The sequence below is a fragment of the Pseudonaja textilis genome, chromosome Z, assembly GCF_049901715.1.
Source record: "Pseudonaja textilis isolate UNSWEBS1 chromosome Z, rPseTex1.2, whole genome shotgun sequence".
Lineage (NCBI taxonomy): Eukaryota > Metazoa > Chordata > Lepidosauria > Squamata > Elapidae > Pseudonaja > Pseudonaja textilis.
The window spans coordinates 100,021,381-100,042,796 of NC_142008.1; the positions used below are offsets into that span (position 1 = coordinate 100,021,381).

Below are 21,416 nucleotides of genomic sequence, written 5' to 3' on the forward strand. Positions count from 1 at the left end.
ACTGTTTCTACAGCTGTCCTTACCGTTTTGGGAAGGCAGTTTATGATTTATTATGTACCACCAAATCATTGTCCATTCTTAGTGATCACATAGATAGTTTTCCTATTTAAAAAAAGGTTCTTGAACAATACATGTCCTGGAGCTTCAGGTTGCTCACTCTAGCTGTACAATCTCTTGCACATGGGGAGGTGCCAAGCAAAGGTCAGGAATTAAAAGATGAACCTGGTCCAGACAATGTGTTTACACAGAAACTGAAGTCTAGACATGGCTGCAAATAGGAAAAATTAATGATCAAAAAATGGGACTTTGTGGCGGCTTTTACATTTATAGTCCATATACTATAACAGCAATAACAATGCTCAAATTCCTTTAGAAAGCCCTATTCTGGCTCTGTCAAGGAGCCCTTTGCAAAATGTGCTGTCTTTCAGCAAAAAAACCCACTTTATCAGTGTGTTATCATTTCTTGGATGAAGTTTTGGCTTAAAAAGCAAAATGAAAGAAGCAGGTGCTTGCAAAAGCTGCTGCAATTTGACTTGCATCTTTTGGATTGGTGACTTACAAGGAAACTAATGGCTGCTTTGTAGTAACTAGCTGTGATTCCTAGAAAGACAGCTTCAAAAAGAAATGTGTGCTCTGCCTGGTGGCAACTAGATGGACATTTTAATACCAAAGAAAGGGAAAGAGCTCTCATCAAAGTTCAAATGAGCAGGTATCTTTTCACACCCAGGAGTTAACGCTACAGGTGGGTTGCCATGAAGGTTAGACATCTCTCTCCTGAGGTTAAGTATGTCACTTTCCTCTTTTGACATTGTAGCATGGTTTCTCTCAACCTAGACAAATTTAAGTCGTGTGGACTTCAACTCCTAGAATTTCTGGATGGGGAATTTCCCCATTCTACCTAGGGAATACTGAGAATTGAAGTCCACACATCTTAAAGTTGCCAAGGTTGAGAAGTACTGAAGAGGCTTTGGGACAGTGGTGGGATTCCAAAAAATTTATTACCGGTTCTGTGAATGTGGTTTGGTGGGCATGGTTTGGTTTGGTGGGCATGGCAGGGAAGGATACTTCAAAATCCCATTCCCTCCCCACCCATCTAACCTGCTTTCCAGCTCTGTTCTCCTGTGCAGGGCAACCAAAGAAGACCCAGCCGATCAGCTGGGACTCAGGAGGCAGAGAATAGATGGGGGTGAGGCCAGTCAGAGGTGGAATTTGCCGGTTCTCCGAACTACTCAAAATTTCTGCTAATGGTTTTCCAGAACTGGTCAGAACCTGCTAATACTACCTCTACTTTGGGAGCTCCTAAAAAGATGTATTGAAATGTATCGTGGGTGCACTCACCAAAAGAATTGTAATGGAAGGTTTGCCCATCCTCCAAACAGCCACAATTGTGACCATTAAGAGATATGATTACCAAAATTATCACTTGATTACAAAAATCATCACTTACTAAGATCAATGTGATGGAGTTTTTCCCCTCCTCTACTCTCTCCAACTCTTCTGGATCTGCCTGTATCTTTAAATATTTTTTCTGGATAGCTTCCAGGTAAAGGACTGGACTTCTGGTGTACACCCCCTTTTATTATTACTATTAAATCCTTAAAAATGTCTCTGTGTATCTATTTTCATTTCCTCCCTTTTTATTGTACTAGTATAAATCATGATACACAGTAGTATGTTGTTTCAATGCAATGGTATTTATATGATATACTTAAAGTATTACCATTCCAGTACTTGTATTAATGTATTGAAAATAAAGAAGAGGGAATAATATGGATATTTTATTAATTTTAATACTATTTAGGGTATTAATGTTTTAAGCGTTATGATTATTTACTTTCTTATTCAAAATTAAATGCAGCATTGGAAATGAGATGAAGAAATACATCAAGTTATTTGTCATGTAATAAAGTCTTAAGTTAAATTATTTTATATTGAAATATCCATTTTATTGTTACTTGGTAGGTATATGTGTATGGTTATATGTGTATGTATCTATAAATATTTGTACATAAGAGGAAAAAATAAAGTAACACAAGTGTAACAAAACTGAGATACCAAACAAGAAAAAAACAAAACAAAAAAGCTGTCAGTTTTTAAAATTATTAAAATAATCCAAGTATTTGCAAAAAACAATAAATCCATAAAATCAGGAAGAGATCTTGATAGAACACAAAGGAAGATAAACATGAGCATTTGGGGTTCCTACTGAGCTACACTGACCAATGGAGGGGTGGGTTTGGAAGACCCGCCATCTCAGCAAACTCAGGCAACAAGAGAGAAGCTAAGTGGAGGACAGTAGTGTCCATTTACTCACAGCCCCGCTAAGCTATGTAAGCTTCCATTCTTATCCAGAGGGCAGGGAGGGGGATTCAGTGCACTCCTTTCCTCTATTTCTGCTTTAATATCTTCTTCCTCCTTTCTTTCACTTAGCTTTAGCCAAGCCCAGCTTTTAAGCAGTTAATTGATCAATGGTTCTGTTTCATGTCCATTTCTAATGAGTACCTTGGTGAGACAGGCCCATGCCTACTTGACTGTTCAAAACTGACATTGACCTTGTTGTAAATCCTTTTGCCTGTCTTTTAAGGCCCAGTAATAGATTTAAGGTGTTGGGTTTTTTTTCCATTCTGCATCTGTGGTACAAGCTCAGTAGGGATTTGAATGCTTCTTGTAATGCTCCTTTTCTTATCTTCGCTAACTAGCAAACTCTTGTTCATTAAGCAGCCTGATTCTGGCAAGTATCACCAATTGTTGATTTTGACAGTCCTTAATGTTATTTTGCCTTTGGGGATAACATTGCTCCTTAATTCTCCTCTGGAATAACCCAGCATAAACCAATCCCGTACCCTTTAGTTCAAAGAGAATGAAACATATTCTTAAAAAGAACTTTAAAGGGCTTAATTAGACAAGATTGTGTCACTGCTATGCAATTCCTGCAAGAAGTTGCTGCTAGTTTTTTTTTTCTTTTGCAAAGCTTATTGTACTTGGACTAGCAAAAATAATTGCTGCTAACTTTATTTGTACTGCTCTTGGTCCTGTTTTCTTGATTCCCAACTATGGAAAATTACCTTTTGGAGATATTTGTTAACTTATTTTTATAGTCCAAGTTTCTAAAATTACCATTCCTTATAACTCAACATTTTCTTTGGGAAATTGAAGTTATTGCACACTTGCCTCTTGCCTCTAGTGCACTTACAGGAAATACACACAAACAAATGCAAAGGGGCCTTTATATAAGATGGCAAATATAGCTCTGTGACTTTTTTCAGAACAGGATTGATGACTTTTAGTTGCTAAAGCATTTAGAAAACCAATGCAGACAGGCTGTACTAAGAAAATGAGGAGATAACAAGGATTTCAAGCTTTCTATTTTTTGTGATGCTGTTAAAGAGATATGAAACCCAAGAAAGAAGGAAATCATCAAGTTTACACACTGTTCCTTTTATTTATTAAAATCCCTGCAGCTGAAATGGTATAATGTTTAAAATTAAGAACATGATGCATTTTGGCTGGTTTGATCTAGCATGTTTGACAAGCTTTGTTTCTGCAGTCAACAGCAGAGTTCAAGAGTGCTCATTCAGATTGTGTTGTATGTCATGATGTTGTGTAAATCTAATTGTGTAATTTATTAACTTTAAATATCTTTGTTAAGGAGTGTTAAATTAGACTGTTTAAATAAAATTAAAAGAATTAAAAGAAAATTGGATATTTATTTATGCAAATATTTTTCTATTCTGTTAATTCTCTGGTCCAGATTTCTCGCACAAACTAAGCTCACAAACTAACAAAAATGACCGGTTTGCTATCTGCACAGTTGGAGATGACAGTTCTATTTATCAAAAGACCATTAGGGAGTTGGGCGGACAAGCCTTTTCAAAAGTGCTTATATCCAAAAGCATATCACTGTATCTCCTAGGAATAGTTTTCATTAATACTGTATGGTGGTAGAACATAGCAGCTTAAAGCTTCAGGAAATAGATAGCCTATCATAGGGGTGTCATACTTAATTTTTGCTTAAATGTGGCCTGTGGGGCTGGCCTGAAAATAGCAAAGGACCAGACCATGGTGCTCTGGCAGGCAAACAGGGGCACAGGGGGGCTGCTGTGGCCCCCGTGCATCTCATTTTGGCCAGCAAACTGCAGCAGGAGGGTGTCCAGGCTGAAAATGGGCCATACAGGATGCTCTCTTTTGGCAGCAAAGTGCTACAGGCAGGGCCGCTGAGACGATTATTAAGTGCTAGAATAAGAGTAATACAGGCCCCCTCACAAGAGGGTGCCCCTGGCCTGGAGCACCCACCTGAGGGTGGCAGTGCGACTATTCATGGTGCCAGTGGGGTCGGGGCTGGCCTTCACGGGACATTGCGCACGAGGGGTGCAGAATGGGATTAATGCTCCTATCCTGCAGAGAGTAGTGCACCGTAGAGGCGGCGGGGCAGAGCCGCACATACAGGGCAGGCCGGGAGCACAGTTTTTCTCCCACAGAGAGGGGCCTGCCAAAGAGGCAGCGGGGCAGAGTGGCGAGCGGGCAGTGCAGGCTGGGAGTGCAGTTTCTCTCCTGGGGGGGGGGCGCACCATAGAAATGAAATTAAAATTCAATAAATTACATAAATTCACTGAGTTTCAGATTAATAGAGGTTATGTCAAACAAGGCTGCAAGGCAGTTTTGCTACACACACAAAGTATAGAGTATGAAGTATATATACAATATTATTTTTCTTTTTAAAAATTTGGTTTTGTAAAAAATTTTTTAAAAAATCCCCTTCATGGGCCTCCCTTGAGCTCCCGGGCCCCGGAATAATGTACCTGCTGTACCCCACTTTCCTCATGCCTGGCCCATGGAGGAGATCTACAATGCTGATCCAGCCCTCGAAGAAATCCAGTTTGACACCCCTGGACTATCATTTCAAAACTGCAATTGAATTAAATTAAGTTTTGAAAGATTGAGTTATTATATGCCACATATTTGAGGGGTTTTGGACTATATTTTTAAACAAAGGAACCTCCACTTTTGGCTTTTAAACCAGTTTGAAAGAATTTTTTCAAGAATCAGTGGATACTGTGCATAGGAGGGAATAATAAAAATTGTATGGAAGTACTTAGCGGAGGCACTAGAGAACATGGAACTCATACAAATATTCTTGAATGCAGTGTTGTAAGCATATTGAATGCAGTATTGTAAGCATATCCTATGCATCTCTGAAATGTTGGATGGTATGATTTTGTAGTTAACATAATCAGAAATGATTAGTTTGAAAGTGAGTATTCGTTCATTCGTCAGTCAGTCAATCTCCCCACCTCTCTCTGTTAAGCATATGTGTATTTTGAGATGAGATTTCATTGGGTTCTCTTTTTTTCCCCCTGTGAGTCTTTGGTTTACAGTGTTCTTTACACCTCATAACTAATATGAGAATCTCCGTTCTTCTTTGTTCTCTGTACCATTCTGCTGCATTCTTTATTTTAACTATTCTATGGTGTAGCACTACCTTTATACGTTGTGAAGTGTTGCAATCTCAGTCCCCAGTGGGTTCACACAGCAATTTGTGCAGTTCTACCTTTGGGATTAGACCTGATCAAAGGCCAAATTTCAGTACGTTTCTGAAAGTATCCCAGGCGAGAATCCAGGCCTGATTTTGATACATTTACAAATACTATTAGCTTCTCCATTATCTCATTGAAATGCTATTCACTTTTGAATCAATATGAAATTAGCAACTTCCTTGCCTTCCAGTAAACTCTACCTGTTGCCAATCATTGCTAACCATCTGATTTCTCCTACAAAGTGACGAAGTCTAATAGATTTCAAAAAACACGAGGCAGTCTTTGGAGAGTATTGTAGTAAAAGGGAAAACATACTCATACGTTGGGAATGAGAGGAAAGCCACATCAGGGAGATATGACAGAGGAAAAGATATGTCAGGACGTGTTTGGGTTGTGGTCAGAGGCAGGTGTGAACATGGCTTTGATTATTCATGATGTCTTAAAGTGGGAGTAGTTCAGAAAATTTCAACTCTAGGAGCTAGCGTACTATAATTGATGAAGGTTGGGCAGATTTAAACAAAAAACTAGTTTTCCCTATGGAAGCTCATCTTTCAGCTTTAGTTACTCTCCCTTTGGCTAGTCAACATCACAGGGTTGTGGTTGTGGAATTAAGCACAATCATCTTCTGGGATGTTATGGGCAGTTTGACATTTTGAAAACATATTATTCATAAACATAGGTTCTCATAAAAAGGTTGCCACAAAGAGTTTGTTCCCAAAATAGCTTCCCTAATGGAAGCAGCTAGCCAAAAAGCACCCACTTACCAGAATATAAACTTGTAGGGTTCTCCATGCTACCTTAAACATGCTGCCACCTCAATTTATTACTGTTTTTTTCCCCCTCACAAATATAAGCTCCAGGATGCTAAATTTGTTACTGTCATTCTGTAGGAATGCCCATATAAAGTGCCAAATCACTTTTTTATATTTGATCTTAGCCAAATTCTGAAAACCAATAGGAATTCGGCTATTTCGCAACCATATTCCCCCCATAATTAAGACTCAGTGGATTACTGAAATAATGGCATGTTACTGGTAGACACTGTCACCCACAAAATGAAATTAGTGCCTTTGTTTCATTATGGAGACACATTACAGGATCTCCTCATCATACACTCTTTTTCAAAACAAATTCATAAGAATTATTTGGAACTCTCAAAATAGCCTCCAACCTATTAAAACCTAGTAGTTGGAGCTTTTAAGTACTGGAATGCAATAAAATCCCCTCTAGATTTCTGATTACTCCAACTTTATTTAGCAAAGCAAAGCAAATGTATTTCCAATTAAACATCCTTATGCAGGGGTGTCAAACTCAAGGCCCAGGGGCTAGATCCAGCCCATGGGGTGCTTAGATCCGGCCCGCAGGGCAACCCTGAAAACAGCAAAGGTCCAGCCTGCGGTGTTTCTTCCTCCTGAGCTCTGTTTTTGCTGGCGGAGCACTTGGGCCACCACATCCACAATGAAGTCAAGCTGACCACACCAACCCTGGCCATGCCCAAGGTCAAGTATAACCCTGATGTGGCCCTCAATGAAATTGAGTTTGACACTCCATCTTTATGGGTTCACAATTTGGGGGAGAGTATATATGTCTGTCAGTATTTTCCAGGATTTTCGTTTCTGCAATAGCTGCACAGATTTTTAAGTGCAATACATTTAATATCTCTGGAAAGGTTGATGTAAATTTTACATACCAAGGACAATTGTGGTGTTAGCAACTGATTTATATTTAGTTACTAACAAGAAAGATGCCCTTGGTGTGTGATAATAAAAGGTTAGATGAAAGTGCTAGCATTATTTGAAGTATTATTTACCTTCTAATCAGCACTAACAAGATTATGGTTTCAATTAACAGTAACTGCTGTTTGTGTATGTGATAGCTACTTCCTAAAAATCTTGCATACCCAATGATTTTGCTGCTGCTGGATGGCTGTTAGAGAATATCTTTCATTTTGCCTTTAGTGAAGAGTAATTAGTGCTCTCCAAATTTGGTTGTTTGCTTGGAGACATTTCATTATCCAACTAGGTAAATATCATCAGGGTTGAGTAATGAAATGTCTGCAAACAAATGAGGAGTCCACCTTTCAACCTGAACTACATAAATTCTCTTCTGTTGGATTTCCTTCAGTATCTAGGTTAGTCTGATGCACTTACACTCTACACATAACATCTTCAGAGAGTGAAAAGATTCTGGCTGAATTCCAGTAAAATTAAATTGTTACTGAAAATACAAAAGACAATTGTTCTATAGGTTTTGTGCAACAGAACTTGGCAATACTTCCTCTAAAACTATTTCATAAAGGTGATCTTGTTATCATGTTTTTCCTATTTATTTTAATGGCTACTTTCCTGATTGTATATAAGGTTAAACTTTGTGCCTTAATGAATTTTTATTGTTTTATGACTCAGCTGATAACGATACATTATGTTATGACCTCCGGGCTGGAACAATAGTTAGTATCTCCTCCTTAACATCTCCAGAGGCACTTTTGGAAATAAAGTTGATGCTAGACCTTGAGGCCTTACTTTGCAGCAGGCCAGCCTCCCATTTCTTTATATATGATTAAAAGAATCTATTAATAGAGTTAAAACTAAGAGAGGCAGAAAGCCAAAGGCTATGCTCAGGTCCATGATACCTGCTTCTGTAATTCATAATGAATATGCCTAGATATGTAGCCTCAATATTCACTTACATCATTACTTGAGGTTGCAAATCTGAAATACTCGACATTCAAAATGTTCTAGAAAGGTCTGCATCTAGTATTCAAGAAAAGGGTTAGGATGAAAATTACTTAATACCCCATCCAAAGGCTTTTGTTTAGTTTAGTTCTTTCTCTATAAAATTTCATCTTCCTAAATCTCCACTCATCTTATGTAGTCAAATATTCGGGACAATGTTGTTTAGATTAGTTTACTTACATGACATTTTGCATTTTTGGAATGTATCTGGAACAACTCAGAGTAAACATGAAATTACAGTATCCTATTTGAAAATAATTCAGTTTAACAGTACACGACAAAGCACCAAAGAAATGTCAACAAAATAATTATTTGAAAAATATATCTTGTAATAGCCTTTATTTACAATGACGTGGTATAAGTCCATATTTTTAAGGCAAAGCATTTAGAGCAGCAGTCCAGGATTTCATGCATCCCTGTTTAGAGATGCCAGGCCTAAAAGCTAGAACCATGTACGTGCAAAGCGTGTTTTCTGCTCCTGAGTTTAAGTCTTTCTTGGTTGTTTTATTTATGATAATTTGTTACATTGGAGCATGCCTCTTGCTTAAAATAAGTACGCGGACATAAATGTTTGAGCCCACTGGAAAACTGCACTTGTGTACTTTGGCAAGTGACTGCACTTGAGCATTATAACCTGCTTGAATTTCTGACCTCTATATTTTCTTCTCATAGAGTCCCGGGGGAGTGGGGGCTGTTCAGTGAAGACTTTCAACATGTGAAGACATCTTCAAACAACAATTTTCCTTTTTTTTTTTTTTTAATCTGAGCAAGTGTTGGAACATGTTAAAAACAATATTTTGTAAAGCATGTTCTGAAGGAGTTGAATAGATATTCCATTACAAAAAAAAGCAATTGCTTATCTGGTCACTTGCAGCAGAGAATTAATAGTGAAAGACAAATGCCTATTATTTTCTAAAAAATGGTATCATGAAATCCATGAAGTAGTTCTCTGGGCCAACTTGCATACATAAGTGGCATGAGTGCCTCTTTTGTTGACTTGTAATATTAACCCAACAAATATTTTAAATACTTCTACACTGTGTCCAATAATGGATCTTCAAAAGTATTTAAATTTCTTATTAAAACATGGGGGGAGTTTGTAATTAATTACCAAGGGATCTGCATAACTACATTTGATCAGAGCTATAATAGCTGTGTTTAATATCATCTGTATATAATATAATTAGGAGATATCTATTCCCAATTCTGAAACAAAATAAAATTACATCAAATCCACAGCAAAGACCTTTGTGTAATTATAAAGGAGGGAGTAGAAGGTATTTATCAGTTGAGATGTTGCTCAGTTTAGACTAGGGGTGTCAAACTCAAGGCCCGGTGGCCAGATCCAGCCTACAGGGTGATTACATCTGGCCTGCTAGGCTGTCCTGAAAACAGCGAAGGACTGGCCCGCGGTGCCATTGCCTATGAAAGCAGAGCTCCGTAGGGCCACATGAGGCCCTCCTGAGCTCCCTTTTCACTGGCAGAGGGTTGCAGGAGGCTGGCCCAACTGAAAACAGTTCGCGAAGGCCGTGTGCACCCCACCCAAGCTCCATTTTTGCTAATAGAAGGTTGCAGGAGGCCAGCACAACTGAAAATGGAACTACAGTGCTCATTTTTGCTGGAAAAGTGTTCAGGTCACCACAGGCGCCCCTCCCCAGCATGAATGACATCAAGATGGCCACGCCTACTCTGGCCACACCCCCTTGGCCCACCCAAGGTCAAACACAACCCTGATGCGGCCCTCAATGAAATTGAGTTTGACCCCCCCTGGTTTAGACCATGGGAATTACATGATATAAAATCCAATGCCACTTTAAGAATCAACAGAAGTGGTAAAGAGTTGGTTGTTGGCTCTAAACTCCTGTTTCTCAGTAATCCAGACTTTGATTCGAGCTGTTATTTGTTGATTATTTCTAAGACAATTAAGCAAAGATACTCAACCTCAGAATCTTTCAGTATTTCCAGCTGTTGTATATTAGATGATAGCATTACTTGGGAGAAGGGAGAATTACATTTCCCCAGCTATTTGTTGGAGGAACATACAATTTTCTCCAGCATTCATGATGGTATTGGGGGAGATATTAGGATTCATCACAACAGTGATATAATGACTATGCAGATTGTGCAGTTTGGAAAGTCTTATACTGAAAAGACTTGAAAGCTTATCTTTAGGGTCACTTCTACTTTTCTAATCCTGAGATTTATTCCTTAGTCTTGTTTTGTTTCCTTGCCCTTGCCCTGAACTGTGAGTGGTCCTGATGGACTTGAAAAATAAAATTTATATAGGCACAAGTTACTGGGGAAAATAGCTTCGCAAGGAATGAGGCCAGTGTCCTGATGCCAGGATTCCAGAACAGTTAATTTTAGCAGAAGCTTGAGAAAAAAAGGAAGCGATAACTAATATTTTATGCTCCAAAGCTGGCATTGGGCTGGAAACTTTCATGACGCTTTGGAATTCTGAATAGAAAAAAAATGCCTGTCCTTTTTTTTTTAAAAAAAAAAAAACCAAACTTAGTAGGGAGAGGATATTCTGAAGAGTTCTCTTTTCTTACTGAACACTCTGAAATATTCCTTTTAATTAACATGACTTGAAACCTGAAGCTTAGATTTAGCAAAATCCTCTTAATTAGCAGGCAGATGAACTGAGCCTGTACATAGCTTGAAAAATAACTATACAAAATGCTTTTATTTATTTCAAGTGTTTGAAAGCTTTTTTAATTGCCAGCAGGTCTTTGGAGATTCTTAGCTAATACAAAGGTTATGTTGTGAGTTCTGATTTAGAAAAATTCATCTTTCTAGAAATTTTGCCAGGCAATCTTTTGCAATTCTGAAAAAGAATAAAATTAGTGTGGGAATGGAAAGTGGATCTTTAAAGCAGGACAGCTGGGCAGGGTTATGGGATTAATTATTCCCCAATGTATATTTGTAGCCCCAGTGCATCCAGAGGGCAGAAAGTTATATGTAGCTGCCTTATTGTACTTAAATTAAACCCGCTGCCGTTTAGGTTGTTTCTTTGGAAATCTAACCTGAATAGCCTCAAAAAGTTAACTTTAAACAGGTTTCATATGAACAATTTCAAAAGATGAGAATCCTAAATGTCCACAAATGACTAATAACCATTCCTAATAATGATGGACCCTATTTTATTTGTTTATAAAGAAGTGGTCTTCAGGGGGTTTACACAAGAGTGCCTAGAGTTACAACTTTTCTTAATTTTTTAAAATGCTTTTCCCCCTACCCATTTCAGTCTCTTGCCAGAAATAAAACAAAAAAGATAGCTGAGGAGGTGGGGTAGCTTTTGGGGAGTGGCTGACTCTCCACTCTCCACAAAGATAATCCTAGAGCAAGGAATTATCTGAATAATGCCTCTGGACCAGATTGTAAAAATTTCAGGGAGAAAGAAAATAATAAAAGTAAAGTTAAGCTACGTAAACATCAGTTGGAAAATCGAATCAACTAAGAGTACAAAGATCCACCCCCCCAAAATAATCCCCAGTGATCTCCAAAGTTCATTCCAGCCTGTACATTTTATGATTCTTAAATCCAATCTGTAGCTTATAAGTGAATAGAATTAAGAAACAGAAATGCCTATTTATGGCAAATGGTTTTCAAATATAAGATGGAGAAAAACCAGGTAATAGTTTAAAATAGAAATACTGTGCCATAATTTTTTTGGGGGGGCGGACAGACGGAACTTAAGCCAGTAACTGGCTTAAAAGTTGATTGATTAATCACAAATGTTTGCCTACAAGTTCCTGTTCTTTCAGAAGTTCTTTGCTTCTAACTTAACATATAGGCAGCTGTGATTGGCATGTCTGTAAAACACACACACAAACAAGTCCTTTTGTGGATTATCCCATCCTGAATACAACAGGAGAGTTAAATGAAAGTATAATCTTTGGGATTTTCTTGCTGCTGTTCTTATGTTCTAAGCCACATCTGTGTTCACTTGAATATGTGAACTGCGTGTAAATCAATAAGAACAGAGTGCCAGATTATGTTATGAACCTTTGAACCTATTTCTTCACAAGGGTGAACTTTGGAAAACCAGTTTCTTTTATGAAGAGGGAGGGCAACATTGATATCTTACATTTAGCTGGAAAAAGATGAAAATGTGTTGCCTTTTTATAAGAAGGTGGTGAAATTGGACTGTTCTTGGTCCACGTTCTTTAGAGTCTTTGGTCTTCTAATGCCGGAGTAGATTCCTACTCAAGCTGCAGGCAGATTAGCCTCAGAATGAATGGGATAAGGCATTTGTTCAGATTTTGACACCTGGAACCTTCATCTTGATGAAGCTCCTTTGCTAAGTTTACATTTGGTTTCACTGGGGGTGCACTTTAGCTCTATAAATGCCCCCCCCCCCCCATGCTGGGAAGGAGTTGCTCAGAGAAATTATGCTCCAGGCTTCCTCAATCTTGGGCTTTCTGTTCATGCTGGGTCATTTCCATTGAGAAAGTCATTAGCTGACTTGTCTGCCCAGCACTGAGTTAAGAAAAGCTTGTATAACTACATCTTGATATTTCTTCATCCATTTTAGTAATAAATAAACCCACACCTAAACTAGGAAAAGAAAGAATCTTGTTCCTGCAATGTTTCTTCTTATTAAAATAGTTGATGTCTAGGTTTTTTTCCCCAAGGAGTTTCAAGAGGCGTACTTTTGGGGAATAGAGAGGGGATCATCAAAGCAATTATCTGAGCTAAGTTTAGGTTGAATGTGATTGACTGTGGAGTCTTCAATGAGATTAGTGCCTGAACTGAGTTTGAATCCAACTCTCTCTACCACTACCACACACAATTCAAAGCTGATTTTCCAACCTCTATCTCATTTAGGATGAGCAAATAAACCAGATTTCAAAAGCAATGTATTTATATGATTCCCTGCTAGGTAACCCTGAAAGTTGGGGTCCTCTTCCATCTCTAAGTTCTCCATCAGTTCATTGTTGTGCTTGGTTTCTATACTCTCTTCTCTCTGAACTTCTTTCAGGATCACAAACATTGGTTATTGCCCAGGTTTAAAATGAGGAAAAACGAAGTAGAGCTCTTTGAGGAACCCAGGCATTCAATATGATGGATCTTACACCTCCTAACATCAAAAAGCAACAAAGGACTACAAGTGCCCAGTTACAGTCTGCAGTTCTCTTACATTTTACAATAACCATTATCCACTGTTTGAAAACTAGGGAGAAGAGGTTACAGCACAATAAGCGCACTGTGTTATACTTAACAATCCATGATAATGCATCTAGCTGGGATGAGGATGAGTCCTTTGATAACAGTCCAAACTTTGAATCTCCTTTAGGAGGCAAAAGAGCTCTATAATCTTTATCTGTGTAGCAGTCTTTTTCTCCAATGGAATTAGACTTAGACTTATGCCTAAATAATTTTATATTTATTGTTTTAATACTTTTCTTAAATTTTAAATTGATTGTTTTAATGGCCTTTTTTGTTTAGTTAATGTGTTCTGCTTATTACTGTCTGGATGGCATAAAGCAGACAGAGTAGCTCCACAAAGCATCCACACAAAGTCTTTTTAATTGGTTCATCAGGCATCCTTCTCAACTCACATTTGTGATGAGGTTCTTCTTAATGTCCAATCCTTTGCATATCTGAATTGTGGTATAGAAAGATAATAAAGTCTCATCCTCATGATGATTGAAGCAGCTGCATGGTATGGTGGATTCAGGCAAGAGTGAGGGAGCCTCCCCCAACCCAACAAGGGTCAATTTAGTGACCAATCTGGATTACAGATGTGACCACATGACATGGACTACATTTCCCAGGATACCTTAACTACATTTACCATGATGCATTCCCTTAAGGGGACAGCTCACAATTCCTAACTAACTATCTCAAATCCCATTAACTCTAAACTGTCTGGACAGCACACTCTGAAAAATAGAATTTTTTGTTTGAGCTATATGATTTCTTTCTAATCCAAATTGATTTTTTTTAAAAAAATTGTAACCAGATTTTAGATGGCATATACAAGTTTAATACATTATGGTTGGTTGCACAGCCAGCCAGATGTTTAGACTTGATTGGGTATTTTTATCCAGCTATTGAGTCTTTCCCAAGGACCTGAAATAGCGGATCTTGTTTGATGGTATTAAAGGTATTGTTGCAAAATGTAAGCTATTCCAAATAAAACTATATTTTGCTATTGACTGGTGGTGAGTTTGCCAGTGGTGCCAGTGGTGTTCAAGTAGTGCTCTAGATCAGGGGTGTCAAACTGGATTTCACTGAGGGCTGCATCAGGGTTGTGTTGACTTCAAGGGGGCCAAGGGCGCATGGCCAGCTTGACATCACTCGTGTTGCGGATGTGCAGCCCTCCCAAGCTCTGTTTTCACTGTCAGAGGATTGCAGGAGGCCACAGCAGCCAAAAACGGAGCTTGGGAGCCCGTTTTTGCTGGCAGAAGCACCTGGGCCAGTCCTTTGCTGTTTCCAGGGAAGCCCTACAGGCCAGTTCTAAGTACCCTACAGGCCAGATCCGGCCCCTGGACCTTGAGCTTGACACCCCTACTCTAGATGTTAGGTTGCATTCAAAATGTCTATTACTAATTGGTACTATGTTTGCTTTCTTTTTTTACTTCTATATTCAGGTCTTTGTATTTTGAAATTTTCTCCAGTTCTTTCTTTTCTTTTCTTTGTCTCTAAGTATTGCAATGTCCACTATCCAGGTTTTTTTTAATTCTTTCTAATGGACAGTTGTTAAGTCTGGGGTGCTCTGTTGCATGTGATTGTCTGTTTGAAATATAAAGTCCTGCAGCATTTTAGCTTTTTCATTTTCAATTACTTTGTCTATTTTATAGTCCCACCATTTGTTGTTTGCAGGTAAATAGTATTTCTTGCAGATATTCCAGTGCACCATTGTTGCTATTTTGTTAACACTGTTGTTCAATCTTCTTGCAGCAGCTTCTGTTTCTTCAGGGGTTTTTTTTTCAGAGGCAGAATTTGCTATCTATTGCTATCTTCTCAATTCTGATTTTGCATCAATTTGTTCTTAAGAAATCTTGCACAGCTAGAATTAGTTCCTCTGTCTCTTTCTTCAAATTTCCTTTTCCTTTCCTTTGCTGGAGACCTTTCTTTTAGAGAAGGTCATGGGACTGCCATCATATTTGCCTTGCAAGGGTTAAGGTGGCATTTAAAGCAGAAATTGTTCTCAACAAATCATCACACCTCACCCCATTTCTCCGGTTGTTTTCTTGCATTAGGCAGGCACAAAAGCCTTTTTTTCAAACAAAACCTCTCCAGGATACAGAATGCTGATACAATGGACGTTAAAAGCAAAAAAACATTCTTGACACTGCTTCTGTCATTCAAACTCCCCCCTTCCTCTTTTGCCATATAAAAGATTGGTCCTATGTCATGCTGCCCCTCACTCAGAGCTATTGTGCTTTATCCAATGACTTCCTTGTCATACCAGTTGAACTTCCTTGAGCCTTGTCATCTGCTAGATTAATTGTGAACAGAAAGCTGGGCTACCACATATATTTAGAATTATAGAGTCCAAAGTAGCATCCAGTTCTGGCTTCATCTAGAGAGAAGATTGGGTAGCTAGTTAAAAACAGCTTTGAAAGGTGAGCAAAATAGGCTTCCCTGCATTTCAACAATACTCATTTATTTATTTGCTGTGGTACAAATGGGTTAGTTTGAAAATCTGGGTGTGTTTTTCCCCTCAGCTGAATTCTTTGTTGGGCCACTTCATTTATGTTTTGGTACTGTAATGTTAAATATGGGAAGCAAATGTAGAAGGAAGGAAACCATTTCCAGTTCCATTCCCACTCTCTGATTCACAATATATGAAATTGACTTCTTAAACAAATTTTGATTTAGCACCGTTTGTGCATCCATATGGTAGATATGAATGCTACTCTTCTGTATATATTATATCTGTTGCATATATAGTAAGTGGTGCCATTTTCTTGCCCTGGTGTTTATTTATCATGTCCAAATTTCTCATGTAATTGTATCCCCCCCTCACCTTCAGTCCCTTCTAAGGCATATACCTATGTTTGGGCTGGATGTAAAAAACAAAATTTCTAAGCGCTTGGCAGGAACGGAGAAAATTAATATTCATAAATGGTCTATTTTATTCACTCACAATAACTGGATTAATCAGAGCAGGATTAAATCATGGTTGCTTTTTCTTCCTCTCCATGTCTACTATTGGGAAAGGAAGCTGAATTGCACTCAGCAACCTTGCAAGCATCCCCAAAGCAAAGAAAGTTTCCTCCTGTGACTCAGGTTTTTCTTCCCAGGAAGTGAAATATTTTCCACCAAAGTCATCCTATCCTAGAACAAAGCTAGGATGCTTGCAGGCATTCTCATTTATGAGTCATGGAGATGGTATCTTCACACTCACCATGATCTAGTTTAATCAAAAGACCTGGATTAATCGTTTCTGAACCCTATGAATGCAGTAAGCTGTCTTTTCTTCCTAGAGCTTGGGCTATTCAGTTTTCTATTTCTTGACAACAAGAATGCGATATCTACTTTAACTTGGTGAATCAAGAACCATGTCCATATTTCAGCTAAAATGAATCCATGCTCCCACCTTGCTTTTTGTAGTTCCTCATCCTTAAGCAGTTTCACATCTTATTATATAGCTTACCTTTTTGATCTTGCGGATCAACAGACCTGGTTAAGAAAGCCGTATGATGAAATAGACACTAATTGAGGAGTTTCCATGAAATCTTTTCTGCTCCTAGAGATGTTTCCGTGTTATAGAAGAGTCTGCAGGGCTATGTCTTCTTAAGGGGAATGGAATAATCACCCCAGACAATTGATTTTAATGAAAGAGTAATTCATAGTCATCTATTTAATCCTGATTGCATTTTTATTGCTGAAATAGGGAATGTTTATTAGGTTTTCTTCATCTGATGCCTAAAACAACTTGTGGCTTGGGCACAGATTTAGATGAAGAGAAACCTCTCTATCATTGGCAGGAACAGCTGGCCTCTACCCCAACAACAAAAAGGCAAGCTGGAGGGACGAAGAACTTGATTCTATTTCCCCAAGGTAAGAAGCAGTGCAAAGGATGCCTGAGAGAGTGAGGGAGCCCTGGGAAGCCCAATGCAGGTCATATGTGAACTGAGAGATGCTGCAATACCTGTGCGCCTCTTAAAGGCCCATACCATTGCTTTACAACTGCATAGCCAGGATTGTGGTTATTAAATGATGTAATTACATCATTTAATGACCCAACCTCTAACAACCATAATTCCAGGCTCAATTGTATTTGAAGGTGGAGGACTACCTGTACAAAGGTTATCAATGGAAACCACATGGCCTCCAAGAAAGTGAAAGGTCTTGTCTTTCCTGGTATAGGTAAAGAAGCAAAGAGGACCATCACTCTGGGGAGTTTGGTAAATGTGATTATGCCATGTGTGGCTACATGTGGAGGATAGATTGTAATCCAGAAAGGAATTCTGGATTCCTTCATTTCTAGTTGGAATATATACTGTATAGGAGTCCATCAGTTAAGACTGCAGCATGGAAAGGACTGGAACATTGTTAGGGCTGAAATAGAAGTAGCATTCTGTGAGTGATTCTGTAGTTGTCTGCCAGATATTGATATAGGCAGTTATGGAGATAGATAGGTTTACGTAAATACAGATAGATATCAACCCCGATAGCTAGCTATTGGAAACTCAGCTCAGCTGCTGTTTTGGAATGCCAAATCAATCTGTCCTTATCCATGATCTTATCTTGGATGAAACTGCAACCCTGGTATGATTTACAGACACCTACTTGGCCTAAAGGGGATGATTTCCTTTACAGAAATTTTAAATTTATTTCTGCCCCACACTCGGTATGCCATGTAGTATGGCCACATAACACCTCTGCTTCATAAATTATATTGGTTGCCAGTTTGCTTCCACATACAATTCAATATCCAGGTTATTACCTATAAAATTCTGCTTGGTATAGGGCCAGATTATTTAAGGAGCCACCTATCTCCCAAAACATCTGCCCTTCTAATTCCGTCTGGAGTACTCTGATTTCCTATGATTAAACATTGTCATTTATCAGGATCCCAGAAGCTCACCTTCTCTGTAGCAACATCTGCCCTCTGGTATCATATAAGAACATCTACCCTCAAATTCCCCTGAGGCCTAGGTGTCCTCTACTCTGCTGTTGTTTGGAAAGGCCTTGAAGGTTTGTTTTTTGCCCAGGTCTTTGATAAGGGAGAATGAACAAGCTCTGCATTGTCCTTATCCATTTTTGCCATATTTTATTTATTTATTTTTGAGGTACTGGTTAAGGTGTTGGCCTAGACCTGAAGAGACTAGGAGCTATTTATAGAAAATAAAGGTGCGATAAAAATCAAATCAATTAAACAAATATTCAGTTTTAAATTTAATGCTATGATTAGTTGCATAGTCAGCAGATTTAAACTGGATCTGCATTTTTATTCACTTATTGATTTCTTCACAAAGATCTGGATAGGCACATGTTGGTTAATGGTATCAGTTGTCATTATAGTTGATTGCACAGTCAATCAGATGTTTTGAGTGATTTGGCATTTTTGTCCATCTATTGATTATTACAGTACTGGGTGAATAATCTACAGTTAGATTCAGAGTTTAAGATTGGGGAAAACTTAATTATTCAAGTCCTAACCAAAATCCTAACATTTATTAAGGTAGCATCTAAGAACACAGGCAGTCCAAAACAGGATAGTTATTGTACAATTAGGGTATTCAGATCTGATAAATTCAGTATTTCCAAATATCAAGGCTTCAGTCCAAGGTCTCCAATCACAATTGGTATAATAATGGATTTATTTTTCCAAAAGTATTCAATCTGTAAGTCCTATATTTGGTAATTTTCTCATTGTTTTTTCTCAATCATAGCATTACCAAGAATAGCAACATCAATAAGTCAATCTTTCTTTTTTCCAATAACCTTTCATATCACGCAGGTTATGAACAAGATGAATGTCCATTTGGATCTTCTTATTGTTTTAAAATCATTGTTATGGTATTTGGGCAGATCACAGTTAAACCAAGGGAAACACAGTAATAAGTTTAAAATTAGAAAAATAGTTGAGAATCAGGTAGTATACACATTTGATTTAAAAATACATACACATACACACATACATAACATGAACATGCACACATCTACTCGCTACAAAACTCTGGGTTTCTCCTAGTCTTTTAATAACCATTGGTTATTCATGGGTGTTCTTATTTTGCCCTTGTAAAAGCTTTGGAGAATTTAGAGATTTTTGATTTTTGGGAGTTTGACCTGAAAATCTCTTTGTTTTGGATTGGGCGGTTTTAATAATTATATTCTCCTCATGTTTTTCTATCATGCTTCTTTTCACTCCATCCCTTCCTTTCTTGGTGACTTTTGCTCTTGATGTTTTATTTTACATTATGTCATCTGCCATAGTTAAGTGTTTTGGCATATTTTTACTTGTTTCTGTCTAACATAATATAGAAACTTTGCCCACAGTGTTGAAAAAATACAGCTGTGTTTTCTGGAAGGCAAGGGAGCATGCATTCCAGCTACTTTTGTACTTAGATGAAAGTCATATTTTGTTAATATAGAAGAAGCTACATACAGAAACAAACCTTTATGGGCTTGCAGCCCATCAAAAAGGTAGATATTATAGTCCTCAAAATTTCACAGCTGGGGTGCCAGTTAGGATTTTGGAATTTGTAGCCACAATACAGTTGAAAGGCCATAATTTAGAGACAATGGGCTAGGCTGATTTTGAGTATGTTTGATCGTGATGTCCGGTTAAGTGCTAAATTAGAAGAATTTATGTTTTGGAAACTAAGATATCAGTGCCCAATATTATGTGTGGTTACCCAAGGTTTTTTATGATATACATAGTATAGGTCATATCTACCCTCGATTTGTTATAGATTACTTAACTATGATAGTGGATACAGGAGATTAACTGGTTTATATTGAAAACTAAGTCATACTCAGTGGCTTCATACTGTATAATCAAAAATGAACAAATCAGATTGTATGAGCTCTAGTAAGCTTTCAAAAGTAATAAAACATATAGTGACTTGGCAAACACTCCTTTTAATCCAGGTCTAGCTCATATTGGTTTATCCTATCTCATAATAGCTGTTAAGATCTTGAGGAAAGGTCTTGAGTGGTATAGATTGTTTTGGAGATGGTGCATTGTTAATTATACATTAGGGTTTTAAATGTGAGCCACTTGGAGCTTTATTTAAGACCGGGACGATTAAATATGTTTTTTGAAACAAATGCAAAGAGGAACTATCAGGATATAAGTGGGACAAGTAGAAAATATGTCTTTAACACTAAGTGGTGTTTAATTTCCCAAGATGTTCATCCTTGCCTGGAAGTCGTTTTTTTTAAATTGGATTCCTCCACTTTCAATAAATATTAGGCATGTTTCAACTAGTTGGGCTTCTTTAGTGACCTGAGAATGGCATTTTGCACTTTCCAAAAAGCACTCTTCTCTTGTTCCAAAGAACAAGTGGTTTTTAACCACTGGAAAAAAAAATATTGCAACATTATTTTTTCTCCTGGTGTATACCTCCTCAGTATGTGACCGCTTGTCTGGAAAATTACTTTTGTAATTTTCTCATGATCGCCGTCTATACTCAAGAAGATTTATTCATGATAATTACTGGCTCTATCAAATCACTGAGGGTACCAGAATAAGAACAATGCATATAAAATATACAAAGATTTGCTGCTTTCACACTGTTATGAAGAATCTGTCTTCTATTTCTTGTAATCCAAAATAATATTTCTGCCCCCTCTAGGATTCTTGCTGGAGCTCCCCGTGATGTGGCTATCAAGATGGATAATAAAACAAGGACAGGTGCTATGTATGCTTGTCCTTTGACCGCAGTTCCCAATGATTGTACACAGGTGGACTTTCAGGTGAAAAGTATGTAAATGTGCAAATGGAGAACTTACCTGAACAGAGTGCAATGAACTATAGAAAATAATGCAGGCTAATAATTAGTGATTAGACCAGAATATGAAATATCTTTAGGAAGTATAGGCTTGTTTTATTTCATTACACTGAGTAACAAAAAGTTTGTGGCACTTTTAAGACCAACATCAATCCATAGTAGTTGTAGCATGATTGACTTCAAATTCATTCTATTTTCGATTTTGTTTCCAGCGTTGAAGTTCCTTG

The 21,416-nt window shown here is 37.9% G+C and overlaps 1 protein-coding gene across 1 annotated transcript in view; it reads left to right on the forward strand.

Moving 5' to 3' along the window:
* ITGA3 (integrin subunit alpha 3) overlaps window positions 1–21,416 on the forward strand; it is a 76,700-nt gene that overhangs the window by 13,703 nt on the left and 41,581 nt on the right. Inside the window, 1 exon segment of the mRNA XM_026710890.2 lies at window positions 21,034–21,161. Within this exon segment, the coding sequence (XP_026566675.2) occupies window positions 21,034–21,161 (128 nt within the window).